We start from the raw sequence: 14,476 nt of genomic DNA, 5'->3' as shown, positions 1-14,476 counted from the left end.
CACACCTTGACGGATGGGACCGGATTCACCTGCCCGGACTAGGCCGACTGCAGGTACAGACAGTACAGTCTAAAGGAGGATCTCTACCGGTGGTTACTGAAAAATGTCACCTTTCCTGTTTCGGTGCTGCTGCTCGCTGTTTGTGCAACAAAAAAAGGTAGGCGCGGTTTGCTAACACGAAGTCAGGGCTTGTGGTCAAACTAGGCTGTACTGGTCTCCGTAGAGGAAACAGTCTGAGAGAGAGAGAGAGAGAGAGCGAGAGAGCGAGAGAGCGAGAGAGCGAGAGAGCGAGAGAGCGAGAGAGAGAGAGAGAGAAACATGTTGTTTCAAAGCGGTTTTATGAGGGCGGCGTAAATGACAGTGATAACTGAACTCATCTTTGACACCGTGGCTTGTGACAGTTTGGCATTAAACGTTAGGCTGTTTGAAACGGGGGCATAGTCCCATGTGTAGGGTTGGTGTGTGTGTGTGTGTGTGTGTGTGTGTGGGGGGGGGGGGGTTGTGACTGTGTCCACTTTGATTAAAACGGAGATGATAATATTATGTCAAAGAGGTCAGTGATTATGGAGAGTCGTCAGGGTAGGGGGTCTCGTCACACGAGGTCTGCCCCACATTCAGAAGAGGCGAGACAGACAGATCTGACGTGCTGCTAGCCCAGCACAAGACACCACAAACTAGAAACTGACCTATTGGGTAAGGATGCAATAAGGAAATACTGTAATGTACACACACACACACACACACACACACACATCCTACATACTACTACATACATACACATACTTAACCCGAACCTAAAGGAAAACAACGTCCATTCCATTGATACGGAAGATAAACAAGCTTCACTTTTTTTTATTGTGTTATCACAATTTGTGTATCTTCCTTGTGAAAATACACCACGGCTTTTGTTTGTCATCGTACAACTCTGATTCGGCTCCATTTCAACAGGAACAGGCTTGGTATTCTCTTGATTTATGTTCTCTATGACTACCCGTCAAGGTGCGCACGTATAGGCACTTTAACCATTCATCTCACAAACCAAAACCAAATCTTAGAAAAGCTTATGAACCGGTAGAACCATATAAGCATATAAGAAAAAGGCAATCACAAACACCGTCTAGTGAGTCTATGAAAAACTTATTTCGGGATTTTGTTCAAAGTGCATGTCCCGTAAACTTACCTTGGATTGCGCTCAGGTGTTGCGGTCGGCTTCCGAGTTTGCGTCTGGACATTTTGTGTCTCCAACCAGCTCAGGTTCGGCCCAGGTGTGTCTGATCGTCCCCCACCAAGTCAGGCTCGGCCCAGGTGTGTCTGATCCACGGTACTCTAACTCTACCGAGGGGTAAATAAGGTGGGTAGTTAATCAGAAGGAGGACTAATCCACGGCGGGGACGGGACGCGGTGTGTGTAGCCGACCAGCCAGTGTTCAAGTTCAGGCGGTGAGCCCCGCAGCAGAGGACCGAGGGGGGGCAGGAGGGACAACATGCTCCTATAGGCGCCGCCCGCCGCTACTCCTCTCCGACCCTGACCCCGCCCTCCACACACACACACACACACACACACTCACACACGTATGGACGCACCCGCACGCACGCGCGCACACACACACAAGCGCTCCGCGCTAACTGTTACCACCTCCATCTCCAAAACGTTAAAGGTAATATTCTATAGCTATAGTATCTTATATTGTTTATCATGATACGCGTTTAGAGATGATAGTGTAGTGTAACAGCTCTGCTCTGTCAGCATGTGAAGTTTACCCGTTCACTAAAGGATGTGGTGAGGATTCGGAAGTGGCTTCGACAAGGTCGCTGCAGGTGTTTTGCTGTCCGGCTGATTTCGAAACCAACGACAACTCTTGTTCTGTCTGTTTGTTCGTTTCTCCTTTCGGTACTCACTACTAGACCTTTACATCAGCACAGCAATGTCGGGGGGAACCCCCCAAACAACTAAAACACGTGTCAGGCGCTCTGGCCAGGGTTAGAATGAGGTTTATTTTGTATTATAAATGAATGGTGCACTTTTTAAAAGACAAATATGTTTGAGAGATATTGCATCAGGTGAAATGTAGGTCTGCAGCCGGACACATTTGTCGAGAAACAGAACAGAACGACCCACATCATCATCATCATCATCATCATCATCATCACCATGATCATCTAGCGATGATGAAAAAGAGAACCGCGCAATGCAACACATTGGGTTAAAATGTTACATTGTGTCAACGGTGGTTGGCGAAATAAATGTCTACTGCCGCCTGGTGGCGAAAGGTGGCAATGCGTCATGATATTGTCGCTCATCACTGCATCTGGACAGCAGATAGAACATACAAACAAACTCCGGGCCATTTTACTTTACTTTAACTCAGGAACATAGCAGCAGGTTCACCAGAATAGAAAGCACCCTCTGGTATAACCTACTGATGTATTTTAGTATTGAAACATTACTATATCCCACTAAACACTAAACAAAAGCCTCCATTCAGTCAACTAAGTAACACTATTTAACCATTTATATTTTAACCAATTACCAACCAAGACACCACATTATGTTTATGAGTGATATGGATCATAAATTATGATATGGATAGCCAAAACAACCTTCCAATCAGCTGAGTGTTTGAGTTACGTTCCTGGGTGTCTGTCTCTCTAACGCAGGTCTGAAACAACAACACCACCTCCTAGAAACACAAGCCACGGAACACCTGATGTGTTTTATTTGGATTTGATATGTAACTGATGTTCAGATGTGTAACGGAGTAGAAAGGTCAAGTTCAATTATAGCTAAAATAGGTATAAACTGCGTCCTCTAGGGGTTTAATGACGTGGTATATCCGGGGTGTGTCCGTGACCCGGATGCTGTGTCCGTGACCCGGATGCTGTGTCCGTGACCCGGATGCTGTGTAAATATAGCTGGACAGTGCAATTGCACGGGATGTAACGTGATCTCCCTCAGTTCATTCTTAACCACTGATGCGGTAAGGTCATGTTTTCTGCAGGGTCTGAGATCGCATATAATTTAAGAGATTATTAATGTACCTATGTTTTATTTGAATGTTTGATAAGTAAGATAGCTGTTTTGAGTTTCCCATTCATAGTATGTTAGTTTGGAACATATCACAAGTTTGTTAATGTGAGTTTTCTGTTGTTAACAATGATGGCGCTAACGTGAATGTCCGTGTGTAACATCATTTTAGAATGTAGCTCGATGACCCTGCAAGTCCCGTGTCCAGAAATTGATGCACTGTTTTCTACAGGTAATATTATTATTGTTGTGTTATTATATGTCTGTTGTTCTGTTAGTAGACCGTATTGTATGAGGTTGGGCCTTCCACCTCGCTAGTTTGCAACACGCTCGCGGCTTACCTAGCAGTCAGGTTGCAGCCATTGTTGCACGTGGTGCGCATGCGTATTCCAAGTGCGTGGTTTTTCCATGCATTTGGATGTTATGATTTCTTGTTGTTGTTGTTAAATGAATACCACTATATGATCACACAAGTGAAGATTTATGTAGTCTACACATTTTGTATTTTTGTTTCATATTATTGTTATAATTTGTGTAGTATGAGTGACTACTGTATGCTCAGTTCATTCTTAACCACTGATGCGAATGTAGCTCGATGACCCTGCAAGTCCCGTGTCCAGAAATTGATGCACTGTTTTCTACAGAATAAATGAACGTGAGCCATCCAGCTGAGAGTGATTCATGAAAAGATACACCCCGTCACATTGGTGCCGTGACCTGTGGACCTGAAGTCAACTCTTCACCTTGACCCGGGACCACTCTGCTGGATCACTCTGCTGGACCGCTCCTGCGTGCTGTCTGGTGGGCGGCGTATGGTTTCACTCAGTTCATTCGGTGATGTTATGCACAAATGGATTGTTGAATTAATGAATGTGATCTGTGATTTATTTTAGTTTTATTGCTGTTTTGGTGACATTTTTCTTTACTGGTCTTTTATCTGATTAGTCTGTATAGTACTGTTTTCATGAATTGTAATTCAACATGAGCCACAGACCAGGATGTTTCAGTACGCCACTAAGCAGTAGCATTGGGAGGGGTAGAGCGATCCTCCTCAGTGGAGGTAGGGGGATTCCAGTGTTGAGTTATGATAGTCCTGTTCAGGGGGGTGATGTTCATGTTGTGGGTAGTCAGGATGCTGCTGGGGCCCTTTCAGTTAGTGGGGACACAGTTCCTTCTCAGAGCCACGACATTGATCATGCACCGAGCACACGGGTCAGTGATGCCCCATCCCCAATCTCTGCTTTCCAGTTACCTAATGTAGTGAGCCAGATGAGTGACATAATCAGAGATGTTGGTCTACAGCTGGCAGATAGCATACTTGCACGCCTTGACTCAATGCTACCTCCTCTTAGCACTGCGCATGCACAGACCACGCCCACTGATACATCCACCCAGAGTCTAGACCTGTCCCAAGTCCAGTTGGTACCTCACAGGAGGGTGAAGGAGCCTCCAACGTTCAGAGGGGATAAGGACGCAGTGAATGTGCGTGAGTGGGAAGACATAATGAGGAGTTATGTGAAAAAGGCGAACATCAGAGCAGATCAGCAGGCGGAAGAAATATTCACCCATCTCAGGGGCAGGGCTAAGGATGTAGTGAAGTATGGGACGAGGAGCAGTGGCATTAATGTCGCTGAAAACCCAGAGGCCATCTATGGTCTTCTACGTAAGCATTTTGCTGCTGTTCCCTGTTCACCTATCCCCCTAGCCGACTTCTACACCACGCTGCCGAAGAGTGGTGAGGATGCGTATGACTACTGGCTACGCCTCAATCAAGCTGCAGATGTTGCCACTGATCGCCTCAAAGAACAAGGTAAAACACTTGAGTGCCCTCCCCTGGAGGTGACACGTATGTTCATCAGGAACTGTCCATCCAAAGAGCTTGCCATGACTTTCAGATCAAAGACGATCGATAAGTGGACTGCTGTAGAGGTCCAAGATGTACTTGACGAGTTCCACACTCAGGTGTGCTCGAACGGTGTTGCCGCAGCCGTGAGTAAAAGGCCCAGTGAGGGTGTGCTAGTGAACAGAGTTGAGATGTCAGGCACTGATATGTGTTCACCTGAAAAGCAGGATACTCGCCCAGACAAGGGGGCAGAGGCCTTTGAACGTATCATCTCAATGCTAGAGAAAGTCCTAGTGGAGAAGTCTGCTCCTGCTAAGGACATGTCAAACAAGCAGTATAGACCCAGCCCCCCCAGGATTGAGGGTCTGAATAACCTGCCGTGTGCTGTGTGTGGCGACGCTAGACACTCTGCTTGGACTCACTGCCGTGACCAGAGGCTCTGCTTCCAGTGCCATTCGCCTGGACACCCCAGATCCAAGTGTCCGATGCAGGGGCGTGCCCAGTCGGCGCAGCAGGGAAACTTATAGATCTGCATTCAAGGGAGGACTGTGCAGATCCTGTTGATATCTCTCCCAATGATGAAATGGCTGATTGTGAGTCAACATACAAGTCATTCATCTCCAGAGCGCCTTCGAACAAAACAGTAGTATTTCAAGGTCTACACCGAGTCCAAAGGTCTGATAGTTTATTCTACACCACTGTCTCCGCTGCAGATGTCTCTCTTAGAGCGATGATAGACAGTGGTTCTATGGCATGCACGCTTAGCGAGGCTGCGGAGGCGCGTCTCTTGCAGCGTAACCCTGATCTGAGAGGATGCCCCGCTGATGATGTCATTATCATAGGATGTGGTGGTCACCGAGTTGTACCTAAGGCAATATACAATGTTGATGTGGTGGTGTATGACTGCAAGATGGTCATCCCAATGCTTGTGGTGCCTGGACAGACCGATGACATGATACTAGGCAGTAATGCCATCAAGAAAATCCTAGAGTTGATGAGGAAGACTGACAGCTATTGGCGGCTGATATCTGAACATGGTGGTGGCAGTGATGGGGACTGTCATCACTTCTTCTCTCTCCTTTCCAATACAGAGAGATGGAGGGGTGAGACAGTGCCTGAGAAGGTTGGCACACTGAAGCTACAACAGTGTGTGGTGCTACAGCCAAATAGTGAGCATCTTGTATGGGGCAGACTCCCTGTGTCGGCACCTATATCAGAGGGCAGTACGGTGGTTGTGGAACCAACTCAGTCCAGATGCAGACCGAATAAAGTTCTGGTTGGCAGAGTTGTTACGCCGATGTGGGGCGACCGATGGCTGCCTATGAAGGTTGTGAATCCCACCGGTGAGCCGGTAGTGCTGAAGCGAAACACCAAATTGGCGGACGTGTTCCCCTGCATTGCCGCTGAAGATCTGTCCCCGCCCGACCACATTCAGTCTTCCCCACAATCCGTGACTGGTGAGTCTGTAGCAAGGCCCAAAGAAGACATCAGAAAGGCACTGGAGGAACTTGGTCTACGCGACCTAGACTTGGACGCGTGTGAAGTCTCTGACCTGTGGAGAGAGAAGCTTTGTCAGCTTGTTGTGAAATACGAGTCAATCTTTTCACGCCACAAGTTGGACTGTGGTGAGGCGTCTGACTTCGTGCACAAGATACATCTGGTGGACGAGAGGCCATTTCGCCTGCCCTACCGCAGAGTGCCACCGAACCACTACGAGAAGCTGAGGTCTGCCATCAACGACATGGAGGAGAAGGGCATAATTCGTAAGTCCAACAGCGAATATGCCTCGCCCTTGGTTCTTGTGTGGAAGAAGGATGGAGGATTGCGCATCTGTACGGACTTCAGATGGCTTAATGCGAGGACAACGAAAGACGCACATCCGCTGCCTCATCAGGCTGACGCGCTGGCTGCACTAGGTGGTAATGCCTACTTCTCCACAATGGACCTTACCTCTGGTTTCTACAACGTGCCTTTACATGAGGACCACAAGAAATACACTGCGTTCTCCTCTCCCTTTGGCCTGCATGAATATAACCGGATGCCTCAAGGGTTGTCCAACAGCCCGGCTACGTTCATGCGGATGATGCTCTCGATCTTTGGGGATCAGAATTTCACCAGTCTATTGTGCTACCTAGACGATGTTATGGTCTTCGCTCCTACAGAACAGCTGGCACTCGAGCGTCTAGAGATGGTTTTCTCTCGTTTGAAGTACAACAATCTCAAATTGGCTCCAAAGAAGTGCTATCTTCTGCGGAAATCAGTACGGTTTCTCGGCCATATCATCAATGAGTCAGGAGTGCAGACGGACCCTGGAAAGGTTGAAGCCATTAGCCAAGTACAGGTATCCGATCTGATGGACAGTGATGGGGTGTCTCCTTCACAGAAGAAGATTAGGTCCTTCTTGGGCATGATGCTTTACTATCAGCACTTCATTGAAGATTGTTCCTCTAAGGCCAGACCCCTATTCAAGCTTCTCTCTGGACAGAACGCTGGAGAAAAGGCACGCAGAGGGAGAAAACCAGTGAATAAATGTCACAATCTTGTAAAGCTCAAACCAGCTGACTGGACGCCCGAGTGTAGGGATGCTTTCGAGACATTGAAGCGCGATCTCCTGCATTCTGTAACCCTGGCCCATCCTGATTTCGCAAAGCCATTTATCCTAGCAGTGGATGCTTCATTCGATGGGATTGGCGCCGTCATCTCTCAGCTCCAGCCAGGTGATAAAGTTGCAAGACCAGTTGCCTTCGCTAGTAGGACGCTGTCACATGCTCAGTTGAACTATCCAGCTCACCGACTTGAGTTCCTGGCATTGAAGTGGGCTGTATGCGAGAAGTTTTCCCACTGGCTGAAGGGAGTGCATTTCACAGCGTGGTCGGATAACAACCCCTTGACCTACATCCTAACGAAGCCCAAGTTAGATGCATGCGAACAGAGGTGGGTGGCCAAACTTGCTGCATATGATTTCGATCTGAATTATATCCCAGGGCCTAGGAACATAGTCGCTGATGCGCTGAGCCGTGAGCCATTTGTTAAGTCCTGTGTGAGCAATCGCCTGGTGAGGGAGCCTTACCTGTCCTTGCTGGATCAAGTGAATGGAGTAGTGGCTGGTACGGTGCAGGACGCTTTCCGGCTGACTACCAACTGTCAAGGTGTTCAGCACACTGATGTCGACACAGATGAGGTCCTGAGTCCTGAGTCTTCTGGAGGTGCCATTAGTGCTGAGGAGGTGTCTGCTGTCATGGACGTCCATCGTACTGGGGGTGTTTCTCAGCTGCCCTACATTAATCCGGAGTATTTGCAATTGCCCGAGGAAGACCCTTCCATCGCCATCCCACAGAGTCAATTACACAATCTCCAGCAACAAGATGCTGTAGTGAGCAGGGTTCTCTTTTATATGCAGCGACATAGGAAACCAAATGCACACGAGAGAACAGCTGAGTCTAGCTGTGTGCTCAGGCTGTTGAAACACTGGAAGAAGTTAAGAGTGCGTAGTGGACTCCTCTACCGTGTGAAGAGAGACCGCATCAGGGACAAGAGGATCTTTCAGTTCGTCACTCCAGAAGCTCTGAAGCGACAAGTCTTGCATGGAGTCCACGATGCTGCTGGCCACCAGGGTCGCTCAAGATCATCCTCTCTGGCCAGTGAACGATTCTTCTGGACAGGCATGCAGAGGGATGTTGAGAATCACGTGAAGCACTGTCAGAGATGTATTTTGGGGAAGACTCCTGAACCACACGCCCGAGCACCTCTTGAGAGCATCCGCACTTCAGCTCCTATGGACTTAGTGTGCATCGATTTTTGGACCGCAGAGCAGAGCGACAAGAAGACCATTGATGTTCTTGTTGTTACGGACCATTTTTCTAAAGTAGCTCTTGCCTTCCCCTGTCGGAACCAGACTGCGAAACAAGTTGCCCGCTGTCTATGGGACAAGTTTTTTTGCATATATGGGTTCCCCAAAAGAATCCATTCGGATCAGGGAGCTAACTTTGAGAGTCGGCTTCTAAAAGATCTACTAGAGATGGCAGGTGTGCATAAGTCCCATACGACTCCATACCACCCCATGGGCAACGGCGTCACAGAGAGGTTCAACAGGACCCTCGGGGGCATGATAAGGGCCCTCCCTCCACTGAGCAAGTCCAGGTGGCCACAGATGCTCCAGACACTGACCTTCTGCTACAACTCCACTGTGCATGAGACCACGGGCTTCGCGCCATTCTACCTGATGTTCGGACGGGTCCCACGGCTGCCCGTGGATGTCATGTTTCATCATGTGCTGGAGGATGATGCCGTTGTCAGTCGTCATGAGTTTGTGCAACATCTGAGGAGAGATCTTTCTGAAGCAGCACAGATCGCTCAAAGGAATGCCATCAGGGAACAAGATCGTCACGCCAAACTGTACAACCGGAAGGTCAGAGGACTGCCGTTGGGTGTTGGTGACAAAGTGCTACTTGCCAATCGAGGTGAGAGAGGGAAGAGGAAGATCGCAGACCGGTGGGAATCAACTCCTTTCGATGTGGTGTCTGTGAGATCGGACATCAACGTGTACAGGATCAGAGATGTTGTCACGAATAGAGAGAAGGTTGTACACAGGAACATGCTGCTTCCGGTTGACTTCTTGACAGTTCCGGAACAAGATGGGAACCCGGCATCCCTAGAGGAGTCGCAGTCTATAGCTTCCTGTGCCAGTGTTCAGGGCTCTGTCACCTCTGATGTTGAAGAGGCCTCTCGGTTGCGCACCAGGGACTGGGTCTTGGAGTCGCCTGAGCACGCGGGGGCAGAGAGCATCCATGAGGAAGTAGTCAATGGAGGGACTATGCCCGTGCCGAGTGCCTCGAAGGAAGACCGACCAGATGAGTTGCTGGATAGTGTTCCTGATGACTCTGTACCTGACTGCCACACTGATTATCCCCCTGACACAGTATGTGACACAGTACACTCACCTGAAGCTAGATGTGATGCCCATGGTGACCTTCCAATTCTAGTTGAGGTTGAGCCGGAGCAGGTAGTTTGCACACGTTCACAGAGTGCTCAAGTTCCATCAGTTGTCACGAGATGTGGGAGGAGTGTTAGGAACCCAAATAGGCTTATTTGTGAGATGTCAGGGCAGATGCTTAAAGGGAGTACTGAGCCTTTCATAAGTTCTGCATTTAGTTTCATTGCGGCGTCTATGTAGGGGCGTAGTGCATCCAGTTTTTTTTCTTTATTTATTTTGCTTCCGGTCTGAGTCGTGACCTAGAGTCATGAGATCCTCTTGTAAGGGCAAAGTTATGTACAACTGTGGGATGTAGATGGCATCTCTTTCTCCTCTGTGATAAGTACGGGTTTTGGTACCGATCGGTCCTTACACACTTCTTATGGAAGAATTTATAATGTTGAGTTTTGGTACATCAGTGCTCGAGATCCACGTTGTTTTTTTTGTTTTGTCATTTGGTTGTTTTTTCGCTCCTGTTTTTTTTACTGTCCTCCGGTTTTCATGCTGTTGCCCCATTTTAGTATAATTTAAGGGGGGTGTATGTAACGGAGTAGAAAGGTCAAGTTCAATTATAGCTAAAATAGGTATAAACTGCGTCCTCTAGAGGTTTAATGACGTGGTATATCCGGGGTGTGTCCGTGACCCGGATGCTGTGTCCGTGACCCGGATGCTGTGTCCGTGACCCGGATGCTGTGTAAATATAGCTGGACAGTGCAATTGCACGGGACGTAACGTGATCTCCCTCAGTTCATTCTTAACCACTGATGCGGTAAGGTCATGTTTTCTGCAGGGTCTGAGATCGCATATAATTTAAGAGATTATTAATGTACCTATGTTTTATTTGAATGTTTGATAAGTAAGATAGCTGTTTTGAGTTTCCCATTCATAGTATGTTAGTTTGGAACATATCACAAGTTTGTTAATGTGAGTTTTCTGTTGTTAACAATGATGGCGCTAACGTGAATGTCCGTGTGTAACATCATTTTAGAATGTAGCTCGATGACCCTGCAAGTCCCGTGTCCAGAAATTGATGCACTGTTTTCTACAGGTAATATTATTATTGTTGTGTTATTATATGTCTGTTGTTCTGTTAGTAGACCGTATTGTATGAGGTTGGGCCTTCCACCTCGCTAGTTTGCAACACGCTCGCGGCTTACCTAGCAGTCAGGTTGCAGCCATTGTTGCACGTGGTGCGCATGCGTATTCCAAGTGCGTGGTTTTTCCATGCATTTGGATGTTATGATTTCTTGTTGTTGTTGTTAAATGAATACCACTATATGATCACACAAGTGAAGATTTATGTAGTCTACACATTTTGTATTTTTGTTTCATATTATTGTTATAATTTGTGTAGTATGAGTGACTACTGTATGCTCAGTTCATTCTTAACCACTGATGCGAATGTAGCTCGATGACCCTGCAAGTCCCGTGTCCAGAAATTGATGCACTGTTTTCTACAGAATAAATGAACGTGAGCCATCCAGCTGAGAGTGATTCATGAAAAGATACACCCCGTCACAGATGTTCAAAAACTCCTGATTCTTTTCTCTGATCCAGGATCAGATCTATCTTTCCATTCAGGGGAAATCAGCCAGGTAGATCTGATCCTGGAGTAAAAAAAGGTTTCGAACAACTAGGCACTGGTATACTTATGTATTTTAGTATTGAAGCATTACTATACCCTTCTAAACTCGACAAAATAGTACATCTGTCCTTTACAAAAGCCTACATTCAGTCAACTAATTAACACACCACACTGTCTTTGCGAGTGTGTCTCCTCTAAATTCGGATATGAACAGCTAAAACAACCTTAAAAGCTCTCTCTCACCGCCTAAGAGTCATAGAGGGAACTTCTCAGCTCAACTGAGACCAGAATGTGGAATGGGAAGAGAAGGTGGTGTGACCAGACACCAAAGAAAAAAAACCAAGAAAAGAAAAACCTGTTCTCCAGACTCTGTCCATCCTACTGGAGCTGTTGTTGTTGTTGTTTTACAAGCAAAGATGACATGAAGGAAGACAAGATGAATATGATATCCTTCTCTCTCCCTCCCCCCTTCACCCCTCTTTCCCCATCTCTCTCTCTCTCTCTCTCTCTCTCTCTAATGCAAGCCTGAAACAACGGCTGCGTTCGTAAATTAACCGGAGCGCACACTGGGTTCAACGTCATAAAGGCACCGAGTAATTTGATTGGACAAGAGGCAGTCACGTGGACGCTACGGCGCTCTCAGAGCTAATTTACTAACGTGTTCGACATCACCACCTCATAAGGCCAATGCACACGGCGTGCAATTTTTGTCGCTGGACAAAATTCGATTTGGAAGTTTGAATGGGACAAAGCACTGTCAAATTTGGTAAAAGTTTTTGGTGCGACGGATTATTGCATCACAATGGGACAATTGGGAAAACTTAAACTGGTCTATCTAAATTAATTGAGTCACTCATAACGGGGAGAGAGACTGGAGCATACATTTTTGACTGTCTCCTTTTTTGAAGAGAAGTTAAAGGCTGAAGGTCTGACCCACAAGGTCTGATACAGTACACTACGGTACATGAAGGGTTTATGATGTACAACATTATCATTTCATTTTCATATCATATATTTCAAATACATACTTGGCAGCACCTCGAGATAGGCATAATGGCGGGCTGCACCATCTCTCCACTGGCGTTTACCATGGCAATGGAGCTCATTATTATTCGAGCATCCCGATGGGTTGTTGGAGGGGAACGGTTGAAGAGCGGGCTGCGTCTTCCACCAATCAGGGCGTACATGGATGACATGACGACAATAACAACAACAAACGCATGCACCAAACGCCTGCTGGATAAACTCCAGGGAAACATCAAATGGGCACGAATGGAGATTAAACCCAGTAAGTCCCGCAGTATCTCCATTGTCAAAGGCAAGCTCGCCAATGAGAGGTTCCACGTCAACAACGAGCCAATACCAACAGTTCTGGAGAAGCCCATCAAAAGCCTTGGCCGCTGGTATAGCGCAGAACTCAAAGACTCGAAGCAGGTGGAACAACTCAAGCAGGATACAATCAGTGGCCTCAAGCAGATCAACAACACTGCTCTCCCTGGGAAGCTGAAGCTGTGGTGCTTTCAGTTTGGACTGCTGCCCCGTCTCATGTGGCCAATTTCCATCTACGAGGTCACACTATCCCATGCCAACCGGCTGGAGAGACTGGTGAATGCACAAGTGAGGAAGTGGCTTGGACTGCCGAGAGGCCTTAGCAGCATAGGCCTGTATGGCAACGGAGCCCTCTCCCTACCAATCTCAAGCCTGGTGGAGGAGTACAAATGTGCCAAATCAAGGCTGGAAATGACTCTAACAGAATCCCGGGATCCATTCGTCAGAGGTGCTGCTCCAATCCTAGCAACGGGGAGGAAATGGAAGCCATCTGCAGCAGTTGCGGTGGCAAAGACCGCCCTCAGACACCGGGATATAGTGGGGCATGTCCAACATGGCAGAGGGGGCCTTGGCTTGGAAACAACAACACCCACATGGCAAAAGGCTACTCCAACCGAACGGCGGAAGATGGTGGTTGAGGAGGTGCGCCACCCAGGGTTTCCGTTAGAAAAATTTGCCGCCGGACATCGTGTCCGGGAAGATTTCGATTTACCGGACAAACGTGAATTATTCCGGTCATCATATTAAAATATAATAAAAAAAAAAATATTCAAAATCATATTTTTTTTTCTCCAAATCTAATATAGCTGTTTGTCGCGGTGATTACTGTTGTGTAGCGGCCTATATATGCCATTTAATGTCTATTTCTCATCCGATACGATTAGATGCGAGCTATATAATAATATAACATGATTCGCATGCGCGCTATGCCATTATGTCCAGCGCTGAACGGGCGCCTCACTGGGAACTGAACAGACAGCATCGATCAATGAACGGACTCCACATTACGTTAACTGAAGTTTGTTAAATTGTTTGGGATTAATGTGAGTTTTCAATTTTCTCTTTCCAGTTTTACCCTTTTTAATTTTTTTTATCAATAAAACAACGTCATTTCTATAACCAGGGGGGTGTTCCATCGACGTCGCTGGAGGAAAGTCTGGGCTTGTTTTGACAAGTCTCGCGAGATCTATCAAGATATGCCTGGATCTTTTTAAGAGTCTCGCGGGACTTGGCGAAGTGGGCCTAGGTTTCCCTTTGGCGACGTTGATGGAACACCCCCCAGGTCTCGCTGGTTGGGAAGGCATTTTCGTTTAGCTGCCTGTCAAATCATACTTAGGGGATAGCCCTGTAAGCTCATACGGGTCTGTATGTCGTCCTGAAGACCGGCTGTTAGATCATATAGCTGAAGTTTGTCTCCATCTTACAACACTACTTTACATTGTTAGCAGGCTCATAAAACAAGCCGTGTTAGTTGACTAGCGATGTGTCATTGATTTTCGACAACGCGGAAATGTATTCACATTTTTCGAAAGAAAAGTCAAAGCATTAGAACGTAGAACGGAACATCGCACGCGCGCGGAAAGCCACCCGCCCCGATTTGGCCAGAACTTTTTTTTCCGTCAGGAGATTTTCTTTTTGTTGCTTGAATCCCTGGGCTCCCCCGCACACCGTGATTTAATTCGCACACTGTCTTAGTGTAAATGTTGTCCGTTTCGTTTGTTAT

The 14,476-nt window shown here is 47.2% G+C and overlaps 1 protein-coding gene across 1 annotated transcript in view; it reads right to left on the bottom strand.

The window, feature by feature from the left end:
* znf296 (zinc finger protein 296) overlaps positions 1-1,232 on the bottom strand; it is a gene marked incomplete at both ends in the record, with an annotated part of 20,671 nt that extends 19,439 nt beyond the window's left edge. The window contains one exon of the mRNA XM_080531635.1: positions 1,181-1,232. Within this exon, the coding sequence (XP_080387761.1) occupies positions 1,181-1,232 (52 nt within the window). The remainder of the gene's footprint in view (positions 1-1,180) is intronic.
* Positions 1,233-14,476: the final 13,244 nt, after the last annotated feature.

This window comes from Nansenia antarctica (assembly GCF_963989245.1).
Source record: "Nansenia antarctica genome assembly, chromosome: 5".
Taxonomy (NCBI): domain Eukaryota; kingdom Metazoa; phylum Chordata; class Actinopteri; order Argentiniformes; family Microstomatidae; genus Nansenia; species Nansenia antarctica.
Note: the sequence above shows the minus strand (reverse complement) of the source record. Positions and strands in the feature narration are given on the sequence as shown.